This window comes from Kogia breviceps, chromosome 8 (genome assembly GCF_026419965.1).
Source record: "Kogia breviceps isolate mKogBre1 chromosome 8, mKogBre1 haplotype 1, whole genome shotgun sequence".
Lineage (NCBI taxonomy): Eukaryota > Metazoa > Chordata > Mammalia > Artiodactyla > Physeteridae > Kogia > Kogia breviceps.
The window spans coordinates 38,604,599-38,620,544 of NC_081317.1; the positions used below are offsets into that span (position 1 = coordinate 38,604,599).

General features: G+C 38.2%; 2 protein-coding genes across 6 annotated transcripts in view; one reads left to right on the forward strand and one right to left on the reverse strand.

Moving 5' to 3' along the window:
* Positions 1–3,807, forward strand: part of GOLM1 (golgi membrane protein 1) — a 61,670-nt gene extending 57,863 nt beyond the window's left edge. For 2 of the 5 annotated variants that reach the window (XM_067041221.1, XM_059072443.2), the window contains exon 10: positions 1,936–3,807. In XM_067041221.1, the coding sequence (XP_066897322.1) occupies positions 1,936–2,012 (77 nt within the window). In that variant the 3' untranslated portion in view covers positions 2,013–3,807. The remainder of the gene's footprint in view (positions 1–1,935) is intronic. The other 3 variants (XM_067041222.1, XM_059072447.2, XM_059072445.2) reach the window with 2 other exon arrangements.
* A 3,007-nt stretch (positions 3,808–6,814) lies between these two features.
* Positions 6,815–15,946, reverse strand: part of NAA35 (N-alpha-acetyltransferase 35, NatC auxiliary subunit) — a 97,207-nt gene continuing 88,075 nt past the window's right edge. Inside the window, exons 20-23 of the mRNA XM_059072441.2 lie at positions 14,369–14,509; positions 13,636–13,758; positions 10,766–10,846; positions 6,815–9,925 (exon numbers count right to left, since the gene is read on the reverse strand). Coding sequence (XP_058928424.1) covers positions 9,866–9,925; positions 10,766–10,846; positions 13,636–13,758; positions 14,369–14,509 — 405 coding nt within the window. The 3' untranslated portion in view covers positions 6,815–9,865. The remainder of the gene's footprint in view (positions 9,926–10,765; positions 10,847–13,635; positions 13,759–14,368; positions 14,510–15,946) is intronic.

Here is a 15,946-nt window from a genome sequence, read left to right on the forward strand (position 1 = left end):
TCAGGGTTGTTTCATATTTTCCAATTGCAATATCTGAAAACTTTATGGGTGTTTCTATTTTGTTCCTGCAGGCTCTCCTCGATCCCTTGTTTCCTTGTTGTGTTTTGTGCTTAACTGTGAGCTACTGCTTTCCTTGGAACTTTATCTGTGGGTGTTGTCTTCAGGGTGTGGTTTTTTTTTTTTTGACCGCATGGAAAAATGTGAGTTCAAAGTATATACCTGTACAATCATCTCATGCAGTCAAGAATCCCCCGCTCCACACGCTAGGCTTTTCTTGTTGTCCCCGTTTCATTGCAAGTTTCTTTCCTATTACCTTTAAGCCTAGGATGTGAACCTTTGGGGTTTCAGCTTTATATAGGCATCCCCTTCTTGACTCTCCACCTTGGGGGAGCCCTTGTCTTTAGGGCCTGTGCTCCTGCACCTTTTGAAGCTGTGAAGGGAGAAGCCCAGAGTCTTCAGGTTTCAGCAGAAGTCCTTAGGGCAAAAGCTGGCACTGATGCTTATTACCTTCAGGAGTTGATACTTCCACTTCAGTTTTGGCCTCAGATTCCTCCTTTTAGTGTCATTCATAGGCAATGCATTTTAATGTTTAATTTAATTAAATTTTTTTTCACTTTTCATTTTGAAATAATTTAGAGTTAAAAAAAAAACTAGTAAGAATTTCCATATATCCTCCATCCAGGTCCCCCAAATGTTAGCATCTTATGTAACCACAGTACAATTATCAAAATGAAGAAATCAAATTTCTTAAATTGTCCAACTAATATCCCTTTTCTGGTCCAAGATCTAATCCAGGATCATAACAATGCATTTAGCATTGTACTTAGTGTCTTTTAACCTGGAACCTTCTGTCTTTATCATTTATATCATTGATAATTTTTGAAGTGTTCTGGCCAGTTGTTTGGTAGAAAGCTGTTTGATTCAACAATGCATCCAAATGCATCCTTAAAAAATATCTTTCATATTTTATCCAGCATGTCACTCACTACAGTTGGTTGTTTGGGGTTTCTAAAATTGGAAGTGTCGTTGATTTTTAAATTATTTTCATAAGACTCTTTAGGTAATTTTTTTGATGCAAAAGATGAACACATTAGGAGTCAGAATTTTAAACAGATACAAGTTAGATGTGTGACTTTGCAGTGAAGCCTTGGCATCGTTCATCCCTTATACCCAGGTGTCCTTGTAAGGATTTGACCTTGTACCTGCTAACACTTTAAACAAATTGAGGAGTTTGGCAAAGGAAAGAAGCAAAATGTTCTGTCAGCTCTTTTAAGAATTTTAAGTTGAAAGCATTTTAAAATTATGTCATCAAGATAGTTGAAGACCCTGCTTGCTCCAGGGAGAATTAGAAGAAAGAGGCATTAGCTCCAACTTTATTAGAGAACTTAAGGCAGTCGTTTATTTAATAAAATTGTCAACCATTTAACGTGCAGGAGTTGTAAACAGGATCTTGCTTTTAGGTTTTATTTGTGATGTGTATTTTTACGTCCTTTGTGTATCAAAGGATAGAGTAAGGAGGCTGAAGCCATGTCTAGACATCAGCTCTGTACTGAGAGCTTTGGCATCACGAAAGCTGACCTAAGTTGCAAATGGCTTTTAGGAGGCAGTGTGCTTGCGGCTAGAGGTGCAGGAACAGAGATTCAGGCAACCCACAAGGTTCATGATCATGTCAAAAGTTCCATGAGAGTACGTTTTATATTGTCCATTTGCCAGGACGTTATTTCACTCTTTCACACAATTACGGAGTTTTTAGATGGTTTAGCTATCTTGTCCTTGATTAGCAGTGCAATTCCACGTTGTAATGTTATTGTGGGAGATACAGTCCTCTTTATGACACAGCTTCTAGACATTTATGTACAATGGGACCTGCCTGGGCTGGGTTTCTCAAAATGTTTAATACTAGAACATTATGTTGTTGTTGTTTTCCTTTTTTAGTTCTTAACGCTGAAAATCAGAAAGGAGGCACAATAAATTTACTAGAACAGCGAGAAACGAGGAATCACACACTCTGAATCAAACTGGAATCACATACTTTGTGTCAGGATTGAACAGAGATCACTACAAAATATTCATGAGGGATTGAATACTGTGAAATGTACTAAGTAAAATATCTAAAGATGATTATTGTGGAGTTTTAGTTTGTATTTACTATGTAGGAAAATGAGATTGTCTTTGAGACACTTTTGAAGTGTCTGTATTGAGATGTCAAAATTGTCAAAATTTGTTGGCTAATAGGTATTTCATGAGAAGATCAACACCAGAAATAGAACACAGGTTCTCCTTCAAGTATGGCAGCAGTAGGATTCTACTGTGGAAGTAACTTCTGACGTGAAGGAGACCCAGCGCACTTACACAGCTCCTTGTCCTCAGTTCCTTCTGGAGTCATTCTCTTCTCCACATGCTGTGCTGAGTGACGGCTACCAGCCTGTTATTTCTCCTCAGTGGGCACTGAATGATTTTTGGTTTATCTTCTTTGGTTCTGACAATCAGTGGCCTAGAGCACTGAGTGTTAACACAAACATCACTAGCAACGGTGTTAAGTCTAAACACAAAGGTGTTTTGTGCGATAATTTTTAAAAAGATTACTTGTATAATAACCCTTGTCATTAATGTACAAAATGCTTTTAAGTGACTTGTAGTTTGAATACTTGTGATGTATATTTGCTTTGCTTAATATGTGTGGGCAAAGCAAAATCTCATGTAACAAGTCCTTAGACTTTTGTGGACCAAAGCAGAGCTGACCCTGGCTGCCTGCAGCAGAACAGTGAGGGTGGCACAGTACTGTGGGGAGAACTGCCTACTTCACTACTAGAAGAAAAGAAGAGAAAGTTGATGTTGAAGGATATATATATACATCATTGCAAATCTGGAAAGATTAGAAAGTCAAGAGAAATGCAATAGTTGTTTATGTCAGTTTACATTTAGCATGTGGTAAAGGACTATCACAAAACTGATTTAAAAATCAAAAGTTAATCTGAAAACTAATCATAATTTACATTAATAGTGACGTCAGGTTTGACTTGAGTTGGTTCTTAATATTTTAAGGTAAATAGGCTCTTGCTGGGCTTGTGAATGACTGGCAAAGTCACACTAATGACCTTTAGTGAGGCTCTCTAAGGAGTAGGTGGTTAATGATGCTTATTAAAATACATTTTGAGTCATGGGATTTGAGATGCAGGGGCCTCAGGTCATTGGACATAACTAACTCTCTTGTTTACAGAGAAGAAACTGGGGCCTAGAGGAGTTCTGAAGCTTCTCCAGGCCAGCAGCCCGTGAGCTGGAGTGCCTGAGTCCGGCCAGCTGTGGACTCCGGGTGCCACTGGCAGTCACTGAGGGCAGGTCCTGGTTTGCATTCAGGTTAAGATCTCCAACTCGAATACTGTGTGATATTCTCCTACCTAATCACTAAGATTAAACTTTCTACCCAGAAAAGGCAACTGAAGAAGGGTATGAAAGTAGCTTTATAAGATACTTAATCTAAGTCCTTGTCCAGCCTCCCTCTGTGTCTTAGTCTTAGGGTTGATATTCTCTCGTTTAGCCTTTATTCATCTCATGTTTAATCAGTGTGCCTAGAGTTGCTGAGAAATAAAATACTGTTAGTTCAACTTTGAAAACTGCTTTCAGTTTTCCCTTCATCCCCTGTTGGATCCCTAAGGAATCAGCTTGTAAACTGTGGATTAAGCATGGTGGTTTGCCTTATTAATTCAACCTTTTGTGGAATGAGTTGTCATTATAAATTTAAAAAAATCATTTCATCTCCTGTACAGCGGCACCAAAAGGCCATTTGTTCAGGAGGTGTGTACTTTAGCTATTTCTTCAAGCAGTCATGCTTTATTACTGTTGACTTCCCTTGGGATCACAGACACCTCTTCCAAGGAATAATTAGAGGTGTCATGGTTATTTAAAAAACAAACAAAACCTGTGTAATAAGCATCAAATAGATATCAGACCCCCAACCTTGGTCTTTTGGGTTCATCCCAGATTAAACCAGCAGGTAGTCCAATTTTTAATAAGTATAAACTATCTGATTCACAACCCTCCTCTATACTCTAAGATGGTGAGCAGACAGGAGTGATGATTCATTTGATCTTTTTTCCTGCAGGTAGGACTGCAGATGAAGATTCCCTAAGCAATTTTGGATTAGATTTCCTGAAATATCTAATCTCCACACATATACCTTTGTGTGATAGAATTTGAGAAATAAACCATTATCTTTTAAGTCAGTATGCTGTCATTAAATAACTAGATTGATAACTAGCCTAATTGTTTTAATTGGTAATAGGTGGCTATCTATTCATAGTAGAACTTGGAATGGTGTAAGAGAATTGTGATTTCAGGGTCCTTTAAGGTCCAGGGGGAATTGGTCTATTCCCACTATATATTTTTGCCTAAAAGATTATTATAAATAGTAAATGATAGTTTATAGGACACTCAACCAACTTCTAACACTTGTCTTTGAAAATAAGTTTGAAAACAAATATATGCATTTTAAAGTTCCCATTAACTGTGGGTTATATTAATATTTTTTCACATAGTTAGCTTAGACTGAAAATGTTCATTAGTGTTAGAAAGTTGGGGAAATGGTTTATCTCGTGTATTTAAATGTTTGTGTTTGTGTACTATTTCAGCTCAGAGGGCAACACTTTCTTAAAGCGTACTAACTAAGCCACTGTTCCGTAACAGCTGGTTTGTAAAATTCTGGATATACACTGAAGGATTACGCAGAAGTAGTTATCTTGCCATGCACTTAAAAAAAACAAAGAAACAAAAATACTAAACTAAAATGCTCCTATCCTTGTTGGTGCGCCTGTGAAACACATCTCTGGGAAATTTACATGACTTGAAATATTTTCATCTGTAAACTACTATATATAAACTTAAGGTGACATTTTTTATAAACTAGAACCCTAACCAAGGACAAATGCCTATTTTTTATCCTTACTCCTTAGAATTAAATGTTCTAGGGACTTCCCTGCTGGTCCAGTGGTTAAGACTTTGCTTTCCAATTTAGGGGGTGTGGGTTCATTCCCTGGTCAGGGAGCTAAGATCCCACATGCCTCACAGCCAAAAAACCAAAACATGAAGCAGTACTGTAACAAATTCAATAAAGACTTTAAAAATGGTCCACATCAAAAAAAAAAAATCTTTTAAGAAATGTTCTAAAGTAGAACAAAAATCCTGAGTCAAGTGACATAGGCTTACACTTCATACCCCTACAGAGATTCTAATACTGTGGGAGTGCTTGGTAAATATTTGACTATTTAAAGTCCAAGTAAGTGACTGTAACTGATCAATGTTTTTGCCTTTTAGAAACTTTATAAACAGATTTAGATGAACAAATGCCTTTTTAGAATGAATGTTAATAAACACATGGGAATTAGGATAAAAACTCAAGGCTTATTAAGAGGTAAGCCGGAGTCTTTGTGGAAGAGCTCCTGATGTTAGAGCTTTTTTACTACTTTCTCTCCCTTAAAGCTGTAGTGAAATGCAATGGAACCTCTAGTATAATGTAACATGTCTGCCTTTATCCAGAAATCAAACCTTCACCTGACTGTTTTAACTCAGTCCAAAAAAGCTGCTGCATTATCAACATTTAACATCTGAGCATCATTTAAAAGAGTAGTTCTGTGACCTTAACCAGCAGTCTACAACTGCCAGTTTTTTCCCTGTGAAGGATATCTTGGTATAATAACATCCTTGTTCTCGTTTTTTGAGATGGGTTCATTCAGAAGTTATTCCTGAAGTCAACAGATAACACATCTGTGGTCAAAACAAAGCACCACACTTTCCTTTAAACTTGGCTTAATGTTTGAATTCTAAACAAACAGAAGGTTGCAGGTATTTTATCTTTATCTTTGCAGTAGTTTAGAAATTCAGTTTTACATAACTTTATGTGATCCTGGAAAAGCTGATACGTTCTCTTTTTAAATAGAAGGCAGTAATGTTAGCAGAGGACTACAGGAAAAAGTCTTATAGTGTAAGTGAATGCAACTTCTTCACTTCACTGGAAGCAAACTGTTTAGGGGTAAAGCTACCAGACTCCCAACTTGCCACCTCCAAGTTCCTATTTCCAAATTCCTCTGCACTCTTAGTGTCCTGTGTTCTCACCATCAAGTGTCTCTGCTATTAAAGGGAGCCCCAGAGGCCTTGTTTTACCTCCTCTATTCAGTTTTCCAACAAATTGCCTCCAGGATGTCTTTTACATTTTTAAAATATCCACATCCCATTAATTGAGCAGGTTCTGGAACAATGAAGGCCTTTTTCTCAAGTTTATACTACAGCTGGGAAGACAGAAACCATTATTTAAATGACAACTGAAAACGCTAAGCACTTTTAAAGGGTTTGGCCTAAACTAGGAGATGGAGATGCCTTCTCTGAAGATGTCACACACCAGCTGAAACTCTAAGGATAAAGAGAAGCTATCCAAGAGAAGAGGCTTGCTGGTCAAAGGAAAAGCAAGAGCTGCAGCTTGAGAAGCCAAGGGAAGAGGGCAGAAATGAAGTGGCCAAATGGGGCGTTGGTGGGTGAAGACTATCATTAACCAGAGAATAGTGGATCTTTTATGATCATACCAGCTCCTCTGAGAACAGCGTGGGGCAGGGATGACTGGGGGGAAATCAGTTCTTCGCAATGACTCTGTCTCTGTTACTTCACCCCACTCACTCACGCCTCAGCTTACTCTCCAGATTCTGCCCCACCTCTTTAAGAAAGGTCTCCCTCTTGTCGCCAGCAACCTTTGTCAGATCCAGTGGGCCCATTTTGGTCCTTATCTTAGGCCTTTCAGTTGTATGTGGCCCTGCATTGTTTCTTTTTTGGCTAAATCTCCTTTGCATGCTTTTGCATAGCCGGAGCGGAACTCTCTTAAACTTTTCTAAACAGGGTGCTCTTTGACCAATAACTGAGGTAATGTTTTAGAGAATGTTTCAGAGTCTTATGAAAATAGTGACATAAAAACTTTGCCAGAAGGTGGCATGGCATGATTTTAAGGTGCTCACTTATGTTTCATCTACCTGCTCCCCCCACCCCACTCTTAGAACTTGGCTGTCCCAACTCTATTCCTTGGGACCAATCTCAGGCTCTTCTACAGGCTCCCTGAGCAATTGCAACCCCCAGTCCAGGCTTTAGTTTACATCTTTGCAGCCACTTAGTCCTCAGTTCATGTCTACCCAAGAATGTACCTTTCAGCTCCACACCAGACTACTTGCTGTCTTCACTAGGATGTCTTTCAACGACATCTCAACAGGGACTTCCCTGGTGGTCCAGTGGTTAGGACTCCACGCTTCCACTGCTGGGGGGCCTGGGTTTAACCCCTGGTTGGGGAACTAAAATATCGCAAGCCACGCAGCCAAAAAAAAGAAAAAGAAAAAAAAAGACATCTCAACATCTAAAAATCTTTATCCCCAAACCTCGTCTCCTATTTTGCCTATATAAGCAAATGGCACTACGCCATCTAGTTATCAAAGCCATAAAACCTACGAGTCATCACCCTTGATTCCCACAGACTCACCCAATCATTACCAAGTCCTGTACCTCTTTTAGCTTTTGATTTATTCACTTTCCTCTATTCCCTCTGCCACTACCTTAATTAAGACCAACCATCATTATTTCCTCTCACCTAAAGAGCTTCCCTGCCTACAGCCTTGTCCCCTTTTGAACCAGCAGTCTTGAGCAAGCAGATCTGATTTGATCCTGTTGTTTCCCCAAATCAAACCTTTTAGTGGTATCCACCAACATCAGACAAATTCATTCACCTGGCTTCCCAGGTTCTGGAGGACTGGCCTCCCCTTACTTCTCAAGCTCATCCCTCCAGTCCCTTGTCCCGCTCTATACTTCAGTCAAACTGCCACCTTCTCAGGCTTGTGAACATCTGTGTCCCTGTCTAGGACCCCTTTACCAGCTAATGCCTCTTCATTAACCTTTGGGACCCAGATGAGATGGAGACTTTCTCCATAAATCTTTTATGTGAGGTGGTTCTCCTACACCAGCATACTGCGTTTCCCCAGGATAAAGACCTGTCTGCTTTTCTGCATTCTTAAGGTTAGATCTGTGAGGGGAGAGGTGGTCTTATTTCCCTCATCATTTTTTTTAGCACCTCGAATGGCAGATATTTTAAAAGTTCTAAAAAATGTAACTTTCAGCTTTTCTGATTAGAAACCTGCAGTTAAAACTTAGGAACACTCTGCTCTTAAGAAGACCCACTCCTGAAAAAACAGCCTTAGGTGCTCTCTAATTAGGCAGAACACTTGCTCTGTAACTTTCATTTACATTAGCTGACCTAGTTAGACATTTTAAAAATGCCAGAATGCCCCCTTAATCCAACAGTCCCTGATGGCCCTGACCTGCATTCTTCTAGCTTGCCTCAGGCTCTTCTTGGAGTTTGCAAAATCTTGCTGTTTTTTTTATCCTCCGTGCATTTTCTTTTGATTCTTTCTTCTACTGCCTCTTTTCTACCATTTGTCTTTTTTGTTCAAAGTGTTCAGAAATTACCAGCCAGAAACAGTGTTCCTTCTCAAAACACTAACCAAATAGCTAACAACAGGTATATTCTTTATCTCTTCATAGCTCAAGTTTCTACTGTACAGCCTACTTTAAAGACTTCTGGATTCTGAGATTTCAGGATGCTTACTGGCTGTTCCTGGATGACACGTGTTGTCAGTCTACTTTAACAGCCGTGAAGGAGGGGGTCAGGAAAGTTCTTACTCTATAGCGGGCAAGATTTGGTCAGGTTAGCTGCTTGCAAATATTTCCAGAAATAAAGTTTCAATAATCACATTTGCAAGAAAGGTGTCAAATAAGAATTAGGATATTTGAAACTCAGAAACCACAGAGCAAATATAAAATGGTTGCTAGTCTTAAGCCAAGCCAAAAGTCAATTTAAGTTAGGCACAGGGTAGCTCATTCTGCTAATAGTATTGCTTCCTGTGGAGGAGAAGGAAAGGCCCCCAGAGGCCATGGCAGCTTGACACAGAACAGCAGAGCAGAGACAGGAAGAGGAATTGGCAGCAAAGGAAGAAGGGTGAAGCCACTGGCACTGGGCATTTGTAGGTATAGGTGATTTAAGTCAATTTTCAAAGCCAGAGGATGCTGGAAAGACCCTGATTGAAAATGTCTGATGGATTAAACTGTGAAGTAGTAAACAAAAAGGAGTATGCCATGTTGAAACCTAACTCTAAAAATGAACAAACCTATACAGTCTTATCTTTTGAATAATGTCACTAGCGAACATAATATGTAATCTTTTAAAAGTGCCAAAAGTAACAAAGGATTAAAAAAAAATCTATATTCTGATAGGTATATAATTTAAGATACCATGACACATAAAATCACAATCCCCATGTAATTTAGTCTCCCTATATACCTAGGAGGCCCCCCAAAATCCCTTTTAAATGTATTTTGCCCAAATCCCATATGTTTAAAAAATCCCTTAATTTGAAACTTTTAGATAATTTGTTTGAGCTACTCAAACATTAATAAACACCTTCAATTCTTAACAGGTATCAACAAAGTGCTACTGGTTTTTCATCTCCAGTAGTGCATTTTTTGTCAAGAAATTTATTAACCTTTACAAACACTATTTTCACTCAATCATTCATAAAAAATGATTTCTGAGTAAATCTGTAATAAAACCATATAATGTTCATCAATGCATTCAATAAGACCAGTTTCATCCATGGAACAAAATAAACCACTTTAAAACAGCAGTTTTCATTCACGTCATGTAAGGCTGTCAAATTAAAAGTACTCCTTATAATGGGTTGTTACCCAAGAAATCCATGTCACTTCACGTAAGACTGATGGATAGATCCTCTAAGAGTAGAATCTGAAAGTAGACTCCACCTCTTTGGTCACCTTTTCAGTCTCTCTTTCAAACAAGTTTCACAACAGGAAAATATTTGTGAGCAGAGAAATCAAATTCAGGAGGAACCTGTAAAGAAAACAAAGTCAATTAATGTATCTTATACATATTCAGACAGTAAACAAAATAAAGACTATTATAATTTTAGAGTTTCTCATGTTTTTAGAGACAAGGCAGCACAAAAGAGATTTAAAAGAAAATGATGTAGCTTATCTCTGGATTTATGAACGTCATTAGAAAACATGCTGAGCAGCGGTTTTCTAACTTCAGAGAACAGTTAACAAAGGAAAATGGACTTAAATTATAGGAAAAGGTCATGGGCCAGCAATTTTTTTTTTAGTTCCAGGGTCCTGATACTCCTGAGCAATGAAATGAATCACTGCTAAAACAAAGCAGAGATAAGGAAGAGAGATCATAGAAAAGCAATGGGAGTAAACAAACAGAGGTATGTATATAACGGGCAAATGCCACCCAAAATGCCTCGATGGTTGGCCTCTTAACTTCTGCACCGATTGTTGATCAGCACTAATGATACAACAGCATTACCAACAGAAGCTTTCAGAATCTTCCATGTCCTGTGCCATTAAAGTCTAATTATTGAAGCATTCACTTTCCTAAAGGCAGATGACTTTTTAAATAACTCTCCCATAAATTTTACACACATTTTCTTTTATTACCTTAAGTCATTCAGTAATTTACATGGAAGCGAAGACTTCAGAGATTTTAAGTCAACAAAATCTTTAAGTTTCAAGGAAAAATGGCAAGCTCTAATTTATTTTCTGCCACTGAATCTCTTTTAGAATAGTTTTTATGAGCGTTTTGACTTTGTAATACTTATTCATCTTACTGGAAAAAAAATGAAGTTTTACAATAAATTAAGACCATTTATTTTCCCTACAATATACTTACCTTAGATTCTTTTTTGTGTCCTCCTGCCAATAACTTCACAACCACAAAGTTGGGTTTGGCAACCTTTAAAATTCTATTGACCTAAACAATGAGCAACATTAAGCTATCAAAACATATAATTCATAGTCAAAATGTATTGATTTATAGATAATAGGAAACTGGCACGATTGTGAGTGTTGATATTTTATTAAAATAAAGGCAATTTTAAAACATGAACACCATCATACGTCTTTTAGTAACACAGAACTCTAGTAGTCAACCATGAAAACTTGAAAGGGCTACTGTACCTCTTTTTCATTAAAACAAAAGAACGTTACACTGCAAAGTCCTACAAAGACAATACAATATAGTGTTTGGGTCATGGACTCTGGAGTTAAGCTGTCTGCTTTCAAATTCCAGCTTTGCCACTTACTAGCTATGAAACCTCTGGAAGTTTTCTAACGTCTCTGTTCCTTAGTTTCTTCATCTGTAAAAATAGGGATAATAATTTACCTATCCCAAAGATTTGTTCTGAGGATTAAGTGAGTTAATACATATTATGAGCTGAGACCGACACCTGGCAGGTAATAAGTGTCCTTTAAGTGTTAACTGTTACTTCTGACAACCATTTGTCTTAAAGGCCTCTCCTGAACACATGAATAACAACGGAATGGAATACTCACTCAAGAGGAAGTAAGGGGCAACCTGAAGGAAAACAAGTTCCCATTGCCCTCTTCTTAGTGACCTCACTTGACACATCACCACGAGTTCAGGAACTGCTTCTCCTCAGCTCCGGATCACACATCCACTTACCTACATTACTACACTCCATCTGGACATCCAAAAGCCATGTCCAAAACTGAGCTCCTGACCTTCCCAGCCCTGCCTCCCCCATGCTCCAGCCTGCAGTCTTCCCTACGTGACTCAATCCACCCTGGTGGTGCTCAGGCCAAAAACCTCAAAACCATCCTTGACTCTTTTTCTTACCCCACATCCAATCCATCACCATCAATCCATCCCATTGGCTAGCCCTTAAAACTCACAGAGGACGCAATCACTTCTGATCCACTGGCACCACCACCTTTCAACTGGATCATAGCTACGGCCTCTAACTGGCTTCCCTGCTTCCACCCTTGGTCCCACCACAGTTTATTTTCAGCACAGTGGCCAGAGTGATCCTTTAGAACAAAAATCAGATCTGGTCACATCTCTGCTCAAAACTCTCCAACAGCTCAGCCCCTTGTTCACCTCACTCCAACACAAAGCCCTTGGCTGTTCCTCAAATACAACAGGGCACACTCCTCCCTCTGCACCTTTATACATGGTGGATCCCCCTGCCTAGAAGGCTCCATCCCGAGGGCCACGTGACTTGCTTCTTCACCTTCTTCCAGGACTTGCTCAGCGGCCAACTTATTTTAAAATGTCTAAACCCTTCCACCTGCCTCCTTGTAGCATTCACCATCCCTTTTTCCCAGCTTGATTTTTCTTCATAGTACTTATGATCTTCTAATACACTATATAACTTATTTATTTATTTACTGCTTGCCTCCCCTGCCCGCAGGAGGGCCCAGATTTCTGTGTTTTTTCCCTGATGGAACCTACCAGAGTGCTTAGGACATAGTAGGCACTCAACAATATTTGTTGAGTTAAATAAATGAAGTCCACTAACAGAAATATTCCATTACAGGCACCTTCCTCTAATTTTTACACTCCCCCCTTTTATTTTCTTTCATTACGTAACTATATATGATTTTTTTTTTAAAGTCCTCTCTCTCCTACCCCTCGTCCCTAAGGCACTTAGCAACCCTCCTAAGAAGCAAACAGTTATTAATTCTTATGTATCTTTCCAGAGATAATGGTATATTCATATAATATTGGCACACATACATGTAGTCTTCCTTTCTTCCCCTTGACTGAAACGGCAGCATATATACAATACAGATTTTAAGCTTGCTTTTTAAACTTCTTATATTCTGAAGAACATTCCATTACAGTAAATAAATATCTTCCTTGTCCTTTTTAGGGCTGCACGGTACTCTACTGCATGATGAAAAATCATGTAACAGTTCCCTCTGATGGACACTAAAGTTTCCTCATTTTTTTCTATTACAAATCCTGCTGTAATAAATACTCTTGTATATTCATCATTTCCCACATGTGCACATGTATCTATAAGATAAATCCCAAGTAGCAGAATTTCTGGGCCTAAGGACGTGATTTTTGACAGATTGCTAAAATATGCTTCCATGGAGGCTGTACCAAGATATACTTCACAAAATGGTCTGTGTGTTACAGGTAACTCTCATTTACAGAATAAATGCATTTCAATAAAATTAGGTATAAATTATGAAACTAACAAAAGGCTGAAACAGTATTTTATATTTTACAAGTTCTACAACATTCTACAACTCTGTAGAATGATACTCAAAATAGTCTTCAAAAATAAGTCTTTATTTTAAATGGTCAAGTGGAATACAGCTGTTTTTACTTCCTGTGATAACTGACCAGATCATTTTTTAGACAAGATTTATATAATTATGTTTTAATACAGTAAACTATAAATTAAAAATTTTTAATCTTAACTGAACTGTGGATCAATCTGGATCTTATTTCTATTCTTTCTGCTTACTTTATGGTTCTAAGTCTTCATTTCTCTTTGCATTGATTTCTAAATGTACACAATGGAGATATTTACATCACTTCTTTCATCAAATAATTTTAAGTCTGACAAGGTTAGGCTAGCAAAGCTATTTGAAATCCTTAGCAGAAACATGACAGGCTTCATTTATTAATACTGTAAGGTTCGTTTTATAATTAAACTGTCACCCAGTAGTAAGATAGGTACTTCCTGCCAAGCTTTTCCTCTAGAATTACTGTAACTGCAGTCTTACCTCATGGTCTGGGTTTGGGATATTTTCCAATATCATTTTTGCCTGCTGAAAGTGCTTACTAGCTGCCACATACAGTTCTGGAGACTGAGGAGGAGGGCTATATTTATTGAGGTCAGACATTTCCTAAAAAAAAGAAATACTATTATTTAAAACATGCTTAACATGAAAAAACTCTAAATTTTTTTTTTTTTTTTTTGGCGGTACATGGGCCTCTCACTGTTGTGGCCTCTCCCGTTGCGGAGCACAGGCTCCGGACGCGCAGGCTCAGCGGCCATGGCTCACGGGCCCAGCCAGTCCGCGGCATGTGGGATCTTCCCGGACCAGGGCACGAACCCGTGTGCCCTGCATCGGCAGGCGGACTCTCAACCACTGCGCCACCAGGGAAGCCCTAAAATACCCTTTTTTTAATTAAAGAATTCTACATTGATTATCCATTCACATACAGACACTAAAGCAAACACTTGGCATGTCCCTATTTTTTTCCTATTCAATTTTCAACCTTCATATACCACACCTCATATTATTCTCATATTTAAATAACTGTTAATGTGATGAGTATATCCAAAGTCAAATAATTTCCCTACTATTTAAAATTGCTATTTTATCACTTTATCCCATTGATCCAGTAATAGTTTGACTTGACTATTTTAACAAAATGGCTAGGTACGAACAGCCCATCTCCAAGGAGGTCTAAGACTAACTATTCTACAGTTATTTTAAGGAGCAGGTTCACCTTGAACTGCAGATAGTGCACTGGCGGTGGTGTCATTACACTGTTGAATGGAGCAAATCTGTGCTCATATCGAACTTGTTCACTATCGAGCTCAAACTTGGGTTTTCGTACTTTGCCATCCATGTCAAATGCTACCATGGTCTACAGTAAAAAAAAGAGAGAAAAACAGATGTCATTAATATGAAAATGTGAACATCCTCATTAATACAGAATAGAAAACAAAAAACAGCTATTTATACATAGTTAATCAAAAAAGCTCAGAAATCAGAAACAGGAAGAGAAAAACTGGCTTTAGTATTCATTTTGATATCCTGAGCCACCTTTTATACAAAAAATGTTCAAGTTCCAGTGTCTAATATATTACTAATTTTCCTAGTGAAATGATGCCACATGCACATTATTCTTCCTAATGCTTTTATAATAGCTTTGAAACCTTCAAGTAAAAGCTCCTGAAGAAAAAGTAGAATATAATTTTTATAAGAAAAGCATTGGTCCTGTTTTTCAAACAGAAGTCCATATTCTGTTTTATGTATTTTAATATGTTGCCTTAAATCATTTCTTGAACTGCCAAGCACAACTTCAGAGTTACTAACTCCTGAAAATGGCTGCTTTCCTTAAGACGTTTACTATGGAGCTTGCCCCATTCCTAATACACTTCTAAAAAAAATCCAGGCCCCATCTCTTCTAAGAAACCTTTCCTGATCATCAATCAGAAGTAAACTCTTCCTTCTCTTAATACCTATGCCACATACATGTCACCTGGCCTGTCATTAACTAGGCACGTGACACAAGGATCACATCTGATTAGACCTGGTATGCTGCAATGTAGCCAGTACAAGATATCTGACACACAAGGGTTCAATATTTGTTAAACAAATTAATATAAACCATTAGACTTGGAAAAAAGGTAATTTTCAAGCAGATAGTAAAAATAAAGGTGAAATCAGAACCTGGAAAGAATCACAGAAGAGGGTTCATTTTATTGGGTTGGCCAAAAAGTGCCTTCGGTTTTCAAGAAAAAATAAAAGACACATTTTTCATTTTCACCAAGAACTACACTGAACAACATATCCACCCTTTTTGTTCCACTACCTTCTGCATTTTTCAGGCAGCTTCATAATTCCATCTTCCCAAAACTTTTTATCTTTTTGAGCAAAGAACTGTTCCAGGTGCCTTTCACAGTCTTCCAGGGAATTGAAATTTTTTCCATTAAGAGAATTTTGTAAAGACCTAAATAAATAGAAATCCGAAGGTGCAACGTCTGGTGAATACAGTGGATGAATCAGAACTTCCCAGCCAAGCTTTAACAGTTTTTGCCTAATCATCAAAGAAACACGCAGTCTTGGGTTATCCTTATGGAAGATGATGCGTTTTCTGTTGACGAATTCTGGATGCTTTTCGTTGAGTGCTGCTTTCATTTGGTCTAACTGGGAGCAGTACTTGTTGAAATTAATCGTTTGGTTTTCCCGAAGGAGCTCATAATAGAGATCTCCCTTCCAATCCCACCAAATACACAACATCACCTTCTTTGGATGAAGACCAGCCTCTGGTGTGGTTGGTGGTGGTTCATTTCACTTG